Here is a 14944-nt window from a genome sequence, read left to right as displayed (position 1 = left end):
GGTGAACGCAGCAGGCCAGGCAGCATCTATAGGAAGAGGTACAGTCGACGTTTCGGGCCAAGACCCTTCGTCAGGACTAACTGAAAGAAGAGATAGTAAAAGATTTGAAAGTGGGAGGGGAAGGGGGGAGATCCGAAATGATCTGAAAACGTCGACTGTACCTCTTCCTATAGATGCTGCCTGGCCTGCAGCGTTCACCAGCAACTTTTATGTGTCCTACCTTATTATTTTGCTCTCTTTTGGCTTGATTTCTTTTTATATTCGCCTTGTAATTTATAGTAGATCTTATAGCAAAACAGAAACTTCACAACATACGTCAATGGTAACATACTGTACCTAATTCTGATTCTGATTCAATACGGTGCCTTTCAATGCATCAGTGCAGCAAAGTAGCCCAAGGGAAAAGCAAGAACAGGATGCAGAATGCAGTATTACGGTTACAGAGAAAGTGGAGTGCAGGCTAATGATGAGGTACGTTTGTGACAAAGTAGAACGTGAATTAAACAATCCATTATTAACAAACAAGACATCTGTTCAGGAGACTGATATCTGCAGAATAGAAGCCGCCCAAGAGCCTGTTGTTATGTGCTTTCAGACTCTTGTACCTTCTGCAAAATGGAGGGAGGCAGAAGAGCAAATATTCAGAGTAGAGAAGATCTTTGATTATGCTAACTGCTTTACTGAGGCAGCAAGGAGTATAGATAGAATCCATGCAAGGTGGCTGGTTTCTGTGATGCGTTAAGCTGCGTTCAAAGCTCTCTGCTATTTCTCATGTTCTTGGGCAGAGCGGTTGCCACACCAAGTCATGATATGTCCAGATAGGATGCTGTCCATGGTGCATCAATAAAAATTGGTGAGAGTCAACTTGGACATAAAGAATTTCCTTGGCCTTCTGAAAAAACAGAGGTTCAAACCAAGTGATTGTGCAAGGACAAACTGTAGGTGATATTTACATGTAAGAACTTGATCTCAACCACTTGCACCTCAGCACTTGCTGCTCTGATCACATTAAAAGAGTAACTATTCTCTCCTGCTTGTGACTCACACTGGAGCAAGCTGAGGATGTGGCAGATACCCTATAAATTCATGCTTCTTCCCTTGAGTAGAACATGTGGTATATACGTGGTAGAAGGAAGCATCCAGCTCTTGCCTGTCTTCCTATCAACATCTGTTTGTGTGTTAGGAATGGGAATAGGAAGAAATAGGTAACTTGGTAACTTGGTAAATTGGTTTATTATTGTCACATGTACCAAGATATAGTGAAAAACCTGTCTTTCATACACTCCATACAGATGATTTCATTACAACAGTGCATTGAGGGAGTAACAAAGTAAAACAATCAGAATGCAGAATAAGCACAAAATGAAGGGTCTCAGCCTGCAACATCATCTCTTTTGTAATGAGCTCTTTAGGCCTATGTGGGGAGCCAGAGAGTGGTGAGCTCTAAGGTCTATAGAACACCTGAAATGGTTAATTGTTGTTTAACAGAAGTTATTAATTATTTAGAGTTCCTTGTGTTTTTTTCTCAAGCAACTCACTCTTTGTGTGAGTTCTCCTGGTGTTCTCTGCTTAAACTTGTTAAGTTTATTTTGATAAGTTTACTTGTATTATTTGTGGATGCCTGATTAGAGTTAATCACGGGGGTCCTAGTCTGGAGAGTGTCACACCACGCGGTGTCACTCAGCTGAACCGCTGATGTTGAGCTGGAATTCTTATGAGCAAACTAAGGCTTTTCCCTTGGGCTTGAAGGAGGGTGAGAAGCAAATTGACGGAGGTATACAAGATGATTGAGTAGATAGCCAGAGACTGTTTTCCAGGGTGGATTTTGCTAATACCAGGGGGCATAATTTTAAGGTGATTGGAAGAAAGAATGGGTCAGAGTTAAGTGTTTTTTTTTATATGGAGCATAGTGTGTGCATGGAAAGCCCTGCCAGCATTGGTGATAGAGACAGATACATCAGGGAGATTTAAGGGACTCTTAGATAGGCACATGGATAAAAGAAAAATGGAGGTCTGTGTGGGAGGGAAGGGTTAGATTGAGCTTAAAGCAAGTTAAAAGGTCAGCACAATTTCGTGGGCTGAAGGACTGGACTGTGCTGTAGTGTTCTGTGTTCTATCCTTGTGTCTGGTAGTTCCAGGCTTTGGCATCTTCTGCCCACTGGGGTGGGGGTGGGGGACAAGAATATAGAACGTCCTTGGTGTTGGAGGGGTTTGGTTATGCTGGCTGGTTTCCCAAGGCAGTGCAAAGTGCAGACAGAGTCCATGGAGGTCACGCCTACGGAGAAGGGCATTGCGTGAATTTCTAATCAGTATTGAGGCAGAGTTTGAGACCAGCATAAAATAGCAGTGGGGAGTGGGGATGATCAGGTTGGGGGTAGGGGTTGGCTTTGCTATAATTGCTAAGGACATACAGCAGGAACCATCTATTCTATAAAGATAATCGGAATTAAATAACAAACCTTTCAATTATCCCTGTATGTTAATGTTTGGATCTTGGAGACAAATGTTAATTATTAACAGGCTCACTCAGAGAAGGGTCAGTATATCTGTCTCCAACATTGGACTCCTGGGCCTGTAGTAGGGACATGCTGTGTAGTTTGCTGGAGAGCTCGCGATGCCTAGTGAGACTGAATAGGGCAGCATTGCCTGCCCCTCCTCCACCCAATTAATTAGTGCATCTGCTATCTGGAGCCCAACCAAAGAGCGTGACTGTTCTTCTGGGGCCGAGTTCATTAACCAATGGGTATGGGCCATGTCTCTTGGTAGGTTTATAGTGCAAATGAAGATTAACAAGGTGATCAGAACCTGAGGAGCTTGCAATAAGGTCGAACTAATTGCTTCTCCTTGTAATAATTATTCCCTTTTTAAAATTCCCACCCTCCCTCCTCTCTTTAGAGAAAATCTCTAAAAAAGAAAACAACTAATATGGACTTTGGGACGATGGCGACTCCAGATGTGTGAAAAAAAAGAATGACTTGTATTTCTATAGCACCTTTCACATCCCTTTCAGAAAGTCCCCAAGTACTTTTGTCATAGTCATAGTCATAGTCATAGTCATACTTTATTGATCCTGGGGGAAATTGTTTTTTGTTACAGTTGCACCATAAATAATAAATAGTAATAAAACCATAAATAGTTAAATAGTAATATGTAAATTATGCCAGGAAATAAGTCCAGGACCAGCCTATTGGCTCAGGGTGTCTGCCCCTCCAAGGGAGGAGTTGTAAAGTTTGATGGCCACAGGCAGGAATGACTTCCTATGACGCTCTGTGTTGCATCTCAGTGGAATGAGTCTCTGGCTGAATGTACTCCTGCGCCCACCCAGTACATTATGTAGCGGATGGGAGACAATGTCCAAGATAGCATGCAACTTGGACAGCATCCTCTTTTCAGACACCACCGTCAAAGGGTCCAGTTCCATCCCCACAACATCATTGGCCTTACGAATGAGTTTGTTGATTCTGTTGGTGTCTGCTACCCTCAGCCTGCTGCCCCAGCACGCAACAGCAAACATGATAGCACTGGTCACCACAGACTCATAGAACATCCTCAGCATTGTCCGGCAGATGTTAAAGGACCTCATTCTCCTCAGGAAATAGAGACGGCTCTGACCCTTCTTGTAGACAGCCTCAGTGTTCTTTGACCAGTCCAGTTTATTGTCAATTCGTATCCCCAGGTATTTGTAATCCTCCACCACGTCCACACTGACCCCCTGGATGGAAACAGCTTATTGTGCTTTTTGATGTGTAGTTACGTTTGTAATGTGGATGAATTGGAGATGTTGGGACTGTTCTCCCCTGAGAGGGTAAGTTATGAGGAAATTTAATGGATGGTTGTTTAGACTGTGAATGGCTTCAGCACAGACTACATGAGCCAAAAGGCTTGTTTCTTTATATTTTTTTATTGTGATACAGTACAGAGTAGAACCTTCCAGACCTTTGAGTTGTGCCACTCAGCAACCCCTGATTTAACCAGAGGCAAATCATAGAATTATTTGCAATGATCAATTAACCCACCAACTGGAACATCTTTGGACTGTGGAAGGAAATGGACCACCCAGAGGAAACCCATGCAGTCATGGGGAGAACATACAAATTCCTTATAGGCAGTGGCAGGAATTGAACCCGGGTTGCTGGTACTGTATAAAGACTTAAGCTGATTACAACACCACCGTGCCATCTGTGTTTCTGTGCAGTAGTATTCTAAGACTCTATAAAGAAGGCAAAACTGTTTCTCATCACTCAGAAAATGGTGTAAGTGTGGAATGAGCTGCCAGCAGAAGTGGAGAATGCAGGTTCAGTTGCAACATTGAAGAGACAGGACACGGATGGGAGAGGCATGTAGGGCTACAGTCGAGGTGCGGATTGATGAGACCGGCCAGAATAACATTTCAGCACAAACAAGATAGGTAGAAAAGCTTGTTTGTCTGCTGTAGTACTCTATGACTGTATGACACTATAAATGGAATACAACTTTCACAAGAAAGTATATCCTTTACAAAAAGAAAACAAAGTCTATTGTAATTGAAGGTAATCAAAGTAGTCTTGATCTACCAACTCATTTAAAACTATTCCCGTGGGTTGCTTATTTCTCTGAGAAGGATTTTTATCCCTACTCTTCACCTTCACACTGCCTTGTTTTCTTTAACCCTCTGATTAAATTTCCCAACCTTATCGTTTGTTGCAAAGTAAACTACCTCGGCCAAGCCAGCCTCTCCTTATCTCTGTCCTTCTTCAATCCTGGAAAGAATATCGTCAATTCTGTTTTAACCCTGTCCTGGGTTTGTTCAAATCTCTTTTAACAATCAGCACTTCCAAAGTGGACTACTCAAGTCTGTGTACTTAAATTGTGATCCACGCACACATTCTGCTCAAAGTTGTGCAGCGCCTGCAAATGGATTTTATTTTACCCCAGGTTTGTCCCTAACCCACATACAGCATATTCCATCGAGCGGGCGCACAGCCAGATACAGATATCGATGCAAACAAATCACATCCACATGTGCACGCACACACAGATACAAAACACACAAACACACAATCACAATCACTCACAATCATTTCCGAGTTACTTCTGAGGGTAAAGGATGTGCGGGTAGAAGTGGTTTCACTTATTTTCTACTTTTCGGTCATATTCTCTCCGATCTTCCTCCTCTCTCTGATGAACTGTTGGTTCAGCTAGAAATAATCTAAACCTTTTGCTCGCTGTTAAGGCCAAGTTAATATCAATAGTTTCCTTCTCAGTTCAAACTCCAAGGCACTTATTTATAATCACCGGAGGTTCCAAAGAACCCCGCCTCTCTCTCTCTCCGAATCTGCAGAGCAATCGGATTAATAATCATATAACAGTTTATCTGTCCAGCGTTGGGGATTAGATCTGTCTCCACACCCGGAGTGTGAATTGGAGGTCAATTTTGGAACGAGTATTCGAAAAGTTACATGAAAAAACCAGAGTGAGGCACAGAAAGGGTGGCGGATTTGAAATGTTACCTCGAACTTCACGCAAACCTTGATCCGAGCTGCGACTGAACAAGGTTTGTTATTTCTGCCTGTAACTTAGTACTGAAATTGACCCGGAGACGGGGTTGTCCTGTCCGTGGTGCTGAAATGTGAATACGCCTGTGCTTAAATCAACAGTGGTGAGCGTCACCGAGTTGGACGTCCAATGTTCGGCAGCTTTCCTCCAGAATAACTGAAACGGCATCGAAGACGACAGATTAACCTGGGAGGCAAAATATATTATTTTCCTTCTTCATTTCGTGAAGGAATTAAATAGAATGAAAGAATGACTTGTTGCAAAATTAGAAGACAAGATTAAACGTACAGTGTTTTGAATATTTGGATGAAGTTTATTGCATTTCTTGAGTTAATAATTATGAAAAAAGTGACGGAACATTAATGAGCCCGAGAAGGCTATTCTCACAGTTTGTTTTATGATTCCTTTTTATTACCGTGGCTGTAACCTGGAGAATGTGGAAATCATAATTTGCTTTCACTCAAGTGCAAAACCAACAAACCACTTACTGAATGTCAGTTCATCTCTGCATATTAGACAACACAGCTGAAGGTGTTAAGAGTATATCTTCATCTTTCCAATACAATATACGCTGGACTTTTCAGGTAAATATTACATCAATGATATCAGGCATTATTTGTAATTGATTAGTATCAAGCGTTTGAATGGTTTTGGTCTGATGGATAGCTATTGGCAATGACAAACATATTTTCTCATATTCATGAACTGCAATGTATTTGTTATGTATTCTCATTCACCATTTGACTGCTTGAAGAAATCACAACATGAACAGTCTTCATCTAAAAATAAGCATCTAAATGTGGTTTTCGTTCATAAAGACCATGCTAGGCCAAACATATTGTTTTATAGAACAAAATATCCATGGTCAATAGTTGCTGTGAATTAAATCTAGTTGACGGGCTTAGGATCAGCTGAGATAATAAGCTTGAGCCTGGTTAAAAACTGTTAACCTTTAATGGTATTAAAACTGTCCCTGTTCAGAGTGTGAGTGAGTGAGTGAGTGAGTGAGTGAGTGTGTGCGCACATGAGAGAATAAAAGAGAACTGTGTGTGACACCAAATGATCACATTGTCTTCACGACCATTTAACCTGTGAATGTATAGTACATGTGTATTAAATTCAACTTAAATATCCAGAAGAATGTATCTTATTGGCCAGAAGCATATGGGATCAGATGCATTTATTTTAAGTGTTTTTTAAAATTTCTATCAGCTGTACTGTGACTTTGTCTGCATTATTTATTGACTCTTTAACAATGAGTTGAAATTTATGCAGATTGCACATAACTAAAAATTATTTTGCTTTCTTAAAAATGCTTTCAAAGATTCTCCAGAGTACCTGTTGTGTAGATTTAGAAAGGCTATTAAGAAATATGGAAGCCATTTAGGTTATAGGTGTTAAGATTGGGAGTTAATGGAATGACGGAACATGTCAGAGACGATGCAAAAGTTCCTGTCCAAGTTCTGCGGGACTAAACGATATTTTACAATTGCATCGTAAATAATGATTCATTGAGAGTCATAGAGTTATGCAGCATGGAAACAGGCCATTTAGGCCAACCTGTCCACGCTGACCAAAGTGTCAATGCTGTCCACGTGTGACCCAGTTTGAACTCTAAGTATTGCGACTCTGGCCACTGGTAGTGTCTAGAGATGATGCATTCAACCCATATTAACAACCAGTTTACAAAAGAGAAGCATCAAGGTTTGGAGTGGCACTGTAGAGAAATGGTTAGCGTAAAGCTTTACAGTGACAGCACCCCGAGTTTAATTCCCACTGCTGACTGTAAGGAGTTCGAATGTTCTCCCTGTGACTGCTTGGGTTTCCTCTTGGTGCCCTGGCTTCCTCCCACATCCTAAAGATGTACAGGGCAGTAGGTTAATTGTATATTTGGGCAGCACGGGCTCATTAGGCTGGAGGGGTATGCTATCATGCTCTATCAGTAAATAAATAAATAAAAGTGGTCAAGTTAATGTGCCCAAAGGGTATCCCATTGTAGGAAAGGCATTGGAACACTTGGTTACCAGAACTCCTGGGGAAAAATTCAACCTGCTCCTCAAAACTTTAGGCCCGATAATCTATTGTTTTTAAGAGATTCTGGCTTTCCTATCCTTTCAGATTAAGGTTTTGTGTAATAATATTCATAATAGTACGATTAAATGAACAGCAATAAACAAACTGCTGCAAACACTCAGCAGGTCAGGCAGCATCTGTGAAGAGAGTAATAATTATTCTTTCAGGATTCTTCCTTATTTCTGAATTTCCCATTCTGAAGGGAGTGTGGCCAGAAACATTAACTGTTTTTCTCTCACCTCACTATTGTATATTATTCACAAAAAATGCTGGTGAATCCAGCAGGCCAGGCAGCATCTATAGGAAGAGATACAGTCAACGTTTCGGGCCGAGACCCTTCGTCAGGACTAACTGAAAGAAGAGCTAGTAAGAGATTTGAAAGAGGGAGGGGGAGGGGGAGGGGGAGATCCAAAATGATAGGAGAAGACAGGAGGGGGAGGGATGGAGCCAAGAGCTATAAAGTTGATTGGCAAAAAGGATACGAGGCTGGAGAAGGGAGAGGATCATGGGATGGGAGGCCTAGGGAGAAAGAAAGGGGGAGGGGAGCCCGGAGGATGGAGAGCAGGCAAGGAGTTATAGTGAGAGGGACAGAGGGAGAAAAAAGAGAGAGGAGAAAAAGGGGGGAAATAAACAAATAAGGGATGGGATACGAAGGGGAGGAGGGGCATTAACAGAAGTTAGAGAAGTCAATGTTCATGCCTGCTGCATTCACCAGCATTTTTTGTGTGTGTTGCTTGAATTTCCAGCATCTGCAGATTTCCTTGTGTTTACTGTATGTTACTCATTATTTAGAGACACAGCATGGAACAGGACCTTTTGGCTCAACGAACTGCACCACCCAACAACTCACCTACTTAACATTAGCCCAATTTACAACGAACAAACCTACTAACTGGTATGTCTTTCAATTGCAGCAGAAACTGGAGCACCCGGAGGAAATCCCAGCAATCATGGGGAGAACAGGCAAACTCCTTATTGACATCACTGGAATTGAACCCCCGGAATTCAAAAGCCCTGAGCTGTAATTGCATCGTGCTAACGCTATGCTACTGTGGCACCCCAAATTAAATTATGCAAATGTTTTGGTTATATTTTTCAGGGTCAAATATCAACAGTCTGTGAATGAACCCCTCCTGCTCATCGCCAGGCTCTGAATGTTCTCAGGAAAATGCTGATCCTCTTCTGGACATTAAGAGGTTTTCTGCTGAAGCTTACTAATCATCCTCGATGGTATCACCCTCAGAAGCAAAGATATTTTGTGAAATTAAAATATTTCCCATCTCTATGGCAGTTGATTTTGGGATTATCAGCTCTAATGTACCAAGCAGATTCACTTACATTCAGGATTGGAGTTGTTGGACCATGGCATTGTGACCCACACTTTTCGAAAGCTCTCCCAGGAATGGCTGCTAAGTTGGCCGTGGACAGGATCAAGAGAGAGAAGTTCCTACAAAATGTATATGTACTTGAATATGCAGTGCTCCAAGATGACTGCCAAACTTCAAAGGCCCTCACGAACTTTATGGAGTTTAATAAAAATATCTCTGTGTTTCTGGGTCCAGTGAACCCAGGTTACTGTGAGGCAGCTTCATTGATGGGCAAGCATTGGAATAAGGGAATATTTTCATGGGCCTGTGTTAACTTTCAGCTTGATAACACCGAGAGCTACCCAACATTTACGAGGACCTTGTTATCTCCTGTCAGGGTTTTGTTTAGCATGATGAAACACTTTCTCTGGGCCCATGTTGGTATAATATCTTCAAATGAAAACATCTGGGTAGATACTGCCAACAAAGTGGCCAACGCACTCCGGTACAAAGGTCTTCCAGTCGGGATTGTCAGCTCAATGGGGTACACCAATGAAGATATTTTGGAAACCTTAACGAAGATTAAAAATGTTCCAGATCTTCGAGGTGAGCTTGCTTTAATGGATGTTATGCTGAGGCTTTCTAAGGCATTGGTCAGACCACACTTGGAGTATTGTGAGCAGCTTTGGGGCCCCTTATCTAAGAAAGGATGGGCTGGCTTTGGAAAGGGTCCAGAGGAGGTTCACAAGCATCATTCCGGCTAGGAAAGGGTTAACCTACAAGAAACATTTGATGGCTCTGGGTCTGAATTCACTGAACTTCAGAAGAATGAGGCAGACCTCATTGAAACAGATCAAACATTGAAAGACTTAAATAGAGTGAATGTGGAGAGGATGCTTCCTATAGTGGGTGAGTCTAGGACCAGAGGACACAGCCTCAGAATAGAAAGGCATCTCTTTAGATATGACGCAAACACGAGGAAATCTGCAGATGCTGGAAATTCAAGCAACACACACAAAATGCTGGTGAACGCAGCAGGTCAGGCAGTATCCATAGGAAGAAGCACAGTCGACGTTTCAGGCCGAGACCCTTCGTCAAGACTCGGCCCGAAACGTCGACTGTGCTTCTTCCTATGGATGCTGTCTGGCCTGCTGTGTTCCACCAGCATTTTGTGTGTGTTGCTTGTCTTTAAATATGAGAAGGAATTTCCTTAGCCAGAGGGTGGGGTATCTGTGGAATCAGAAACATAGAAAACCTACAGCACAATACAGGCCCTTCGGCCCACAAAGCTGTGCCGAACATGTCCTTACATGAGAAATTACCTAGGCTTACACATAGCCCTCTATTTTTCTAAGCTCTATGTACCTATCCAGGAGTCTCTTAAAAGACCCTATCGTTTCCACCTCCACCACTGCCGCCAACTGCCCATTCCACGCACTCACCACTCTCTGCATAAAAAAACTTACCCCTGACATTTCCTCTGTACCTGCTTCCAAGCACTTTAAAAATATGCCCTCTCGTGCTAGCCATTTTAGCCCTGGGAAAAAAGCCTCTGACTATCCACATGATCAATGCCTCTTATCCAACTTATACACCTCTATCAGGTCACCTCTCATCCTCCATGGATCCAAGGAGAAAAGGCTGAGTTCACTCAACCTATTCTCATAAGGCATACTCCCCAATCCAGGCAACATCCTTGTAAATCTCCTCTGCACCCTTTCTATGGTTTCCACATAGTTCCTGTAGTGAGGTGACCAGAATTGAGCACAGTACTTCAAGTGGGGTCTGACCAGGGTCCTATATAGCTGTAACATTACCTCTCGGCTCTTAAACTCAATCCCACGATTGATGGCCAATACACCATATGCCTTCTTAACCACAGAGTCAACCTACGCAGCAGCTTTGAGTGTCCTATGGACTCGGCCTTCAAGATCCCTTTGATCCTCCACACTGCCAAGAGTCTTACCATTAATACTATATTCTGCTATCATATTTGACTTACCAAAATGAACCACCTCACACTTATCTGGGTTGAACTCCATCTGCCACCTCTCAGCCCAGTTTTGCATTCTATCAATGTCCCGCTGCAACCTCTGACAGCTCTCCACACTATCCACAACACCTCCAACCTTTGTGTCACCATCAAATCCACTAACACATCCCTCCACTTCCTCATCCAGGTCACATAAAAATCACGAAGAGTAGGGGTCCCAGAACAGATCCCTGAGGTACACCACTGGTCACCGACCTCCATGCAGAATATGACCTATCTATAACCACTGTTTGCCTTCTGTGGGCAAGCCGGTTCTGGATCCACAAAGCAATGTCCCCTTGGATCCCACACCTCCTTACTTTCTCAATAAGCCTTGCATGGGGTACCTTATCAAATGCCTTGCTGAAATCCATATACACCACATCTACTGCTCTTCCTTCATCAATGTGTTTAGTCACATCCTCAAAAAATTCAATCAAACTCATAAGACACAATTTGCCTTTGACAAAGCCGTAGACAGCTAAGGAGGCCAAGTCGTTTGGTATATTTAACGTGGAGGTTGGTAGGTTCTTGATTCACCAAGGCATCAAAGGTTATGGAGAGAAGGCAGGAGAATAGGGCTGAGAAGGATGATAAATCCACCATGATAGAATAGCGGAGCAGACTTGATGGGCTGAATGGCCTAATTCTGCTCCTATGTCTTATGGTCTTATAGTTTTAGAAGGCTACAATTACATATGCATACACTTAAGCATTACCAGTGATTTGTGCCACATGCAAATTCAGTTAAATAATTGAAATTTCAGCAACAATTCAGCTTGCTTAAGTTATAGTCATTGGTAAATTGGTAAATTAGTAAAACTGGTTTACTATTGCCACATGTATTGAGTAAAGGTGAAAAACTTAAACATGAGATTCTGCAGATGCTGGAAATCCGGAACGACTCACACAAAGTTCTGGAAGAACTCAGCAAGTCAGGCAGCATCCATGGAGGGGAATAATCAGTTGACATTTCAGGTTGAGACCATTCACCAGTCCTGATTAAGGGTCTAGGCCTGAAACAACAACTGTTACTCCCCTCCATAGATTCTGTCTGCCTTGTTGAATTCTTCCAGCATTTTGAAGGTGAATATTTTGCCTTACGTGCACTTCATACCGATCAACCCATTACATTGAGGAGATACAAGGCAAAACAATAACTGAATGTAGAATAAATTGTTACAGTTGTAGTGAAGGCAGACAACAAGGTGCAAGGTCACAATGAGGTAGATCATAGAATAGAGACTCGGAGAGCCGTTCAACAGTCTTGTAAGAGCAGAGCAGAATACATCCTTGAGCCTGGAGGCTTGAGAGCAAAATTAATGTCCAGGATAGAAGGGGTCTTTGATTACTCTGTCTGCTTTACTGAGACAACGAGAAGTATAGACAGAGTCCATGGAGGGGAGGCTGGTTTCTGTAATCTGCTGAGCTGTGTCCACAACTCTCTGTGGTTTCTTATTGTGTACAGATTTAGTATGTGTAGCGGTTAGTGTGATGCTATTATGGCTCGGGGAGTCAGAGTTCAGAGTTCCTGCAGAAGGTTGTTTCTTCTCTCAGGTTTCTTCTCCTGGCATCCTCTGTAAGGAGTCACGGTGTATCCTCCTTGTGGAATATGTGGGTTTTCTCTGGGTGCTCTGGTTTCCTCCCACAGTCCACAGACATACCGGGTAGGTTAATTGGTCATTGTAAAATTGTCCCATGGTTTGTAGTTGTCCATCATATGCGACACTGACAGGAGACCTGTGTGTGAGAGTTTTTAAACTGGAAAAGCTGTTGCACTGGGGCAGTCCCACTCTCTCATCTCAGAAGTCCAGGTCCAGTGGTACGGACAAGCGTCACAAACTGGGTCTTCCTTGGTTGCAATGTGTCTTGTCATGCCCTTCACTCCCCACAGACTGTAGCAGTACTGCCTTCCTGGCCGTTTAGATCTGACTGTAGATCTTACCTGCCCAGTCCACTGGAGCTGGCTTCGCAAGTTAGGACAAGCATGTCCCTATCCTGCTGGTGTTTAAGGCCGCTGGCTACCCTCACCAGGTTGGGCCTGCCTGTGGAAGCGGTGTACTGGGGTGTGACTGCTGTTACCTGTAAACAGCCACTTGGAGTCACAGGTGAGTGAGACACGGCAAGCCCCTTCACCAGAGGTGCTACCCCTCCCTGGACACCCCATACACCCCTGATTAGGATCCAGTTAAATCGGGGTTGTCGACTCAAAGGGCCAGGAGGGTCTATTCTGCGTCGTATCTCTAAATAAACAAGTAAATAAATAATGTCACTGATTTTGTCAGTTTTGTTCACATACAATTCCCTCTAAATTTCACATAATTTATCACTTAATATCCATGCAGAATCTGTAGATTACCATTTTAGAATATTCCATGAAAATACTTTTATTAAAAAATCTGAAATATAACATCCCAAGTTCTACACTTAGTGCCCTGATTGATAATGGCCAGTCAGCCAAGATGTTTCATCAGGATATAATTTATGATTATCAAAAGGAAAATGTAATACAATGTTCAGTCTCTGCCTAGGAAAATTAACAAGTGTATCCCTCCCGATTAAATAGCAGCAAACTAAATTGACTTGAAAATATGGAGACATGAGAAACTGCAGACTTCAGAACCTGGGAGAAGGAACTAACTTCTGCAGGAACTCTGGGTCGAATGGCATCTGTGGAGGCAGACACATGGTGAACGTTTCAGGAAACGAAAACAAGTGTGAGGTGTTGGACTTTGCGAGGACAAACCGGGACAGGACTCACACAGTGAATAATAGGGCACTGAGCAGTGCGATGGAACAAAGGAATCTGGGAATACAGATCCATAATTCCTTGAAAGGGGTATCATAAGTTGTCAGGATTGTAAGGATAACGTTTGGCCCAATGACCTTCATAAATCAAAGTTCTGAGTTGGATGTTATGCTGGAGTTGTACAAGGCATTGGTGAGACCAAAATTTGGATATTGTGTGCAGTTCTAGTCACCCATCTACAGCAATGAGATCGAATGAGTAAAGAAAAAAAAACTTTCAAGTGTGTTAGGGTTAGTGAGTTATAGGAATGCCAGGTTGATGATTGACGTGTAGCAGCACTAGTGTGCTGATTCTTTCGTACCCCTCAGTGCCCTACAAGTGTAGCATGCTGGCCTTCATAACAAGGGGAATTGAGTATAAAAGCAAAGAGGTCCTTCTGCAGTTGTACAGGGCCCTGGTGAGACTACACCTGGAGTACTGTGTGCAGTTTTGGTCTCCAAATTTGAGGAAAGACATTCTTGTTATTGAGGGAGTGCAGCGTAGGTTCACGAGGTTAATTCCCGGGATGGCGGGACTGTCATATGTCGAAAGATTGGAGGAACTGGGCTTGTATACTCTAGAATTTAGAAGGCTGAGAGGGGATCTTATTGAAACATATAAGATTATTAAGGGATTGGACACGCTGGAGGCAGGAAGCATGTTCCCGCTGATGGGTGAGTCTAGAACCAAAGGCCACAGTTTAAGAATAAGGGGTAGGCCATTTAGAACGGAGTTGAGGAAAAACTTTTTCACCCAGAGAGTGGTGGATATATGGAATGCTCTGCCCCAGAAGGCTGTGGAGGCCAAGTCTCTGGATGCTTTCAAGAAAGAGATGGGTAGAGCTCTTAAAGATAGTGGAATCAAAGGTTATGGGGATAAGGCAGGAACTGGATACTTATTGTGGATGATCAGCCATGATCACAGTGAATGGCAGTGCTGGCTCGAAGGGCCGAATGGCCTACTCCTGCACCTATTGTCTATTGTCTATTGTGTGCTGATTTGATCTGGCACAAACAACACACTTCACTGTGGGTTTGATGCACATATGGCATATAAACCTAACCTTTAGATCTATAGCTGGGTGACCAGAACTGCCACAATACTCCAAGACTGGTCTCCTCAATGTCTTGTACATCTACAACAAGACATCCCAACTCCTGTACTCAGTGCCCTGAGTGATGAAGAAAAGCACACAACATTCGTTCTTCA

The 14944-nt window shown here is 42.9% G+C and overlaps 1 protein-coding gene across 1 annotated transcript in view; it reads left to right on the top strand.

Annotated features, from left to right (window-relative positions):
* Positions 1-423: 423 nt before the first annotated feature.
* Positions 424-14944, top strand: part of gucy2f (guanylate cyclase 2F, retinal) — a 76317-nt gene continuing 61796 nt past the window's right edge. Inside the window, exons 1-2 of the mRNA XM_072264208.1 lie at positions 424-471; positions 8900-9521. Coding sequence (XP_072120309.1) covers positions 424-471; positions 8900-9521 — 670 coding nt within the window. The remainder of the gene's footprint in view (positions 472-8899; positions 9522-14944) is intronic.

The sequence above is a fragment of the Mobula birostris genome, chromosome 7 (assembly GCF_030028105.1).
Source record: "Mobula birostris isolate sMobBir1 chromosome 7, sMobBir1.hap1, whole genome shotgun sequence".
NCBI lineage: Eukaryota > Metazoa > Chordata > Chondrichthyes > Myliobatiformes > Myliobatidae > Mobula > Mobula birostris.
This window is presented reverse-complemented; position numbering and strand designations above follow the sequence as displayed.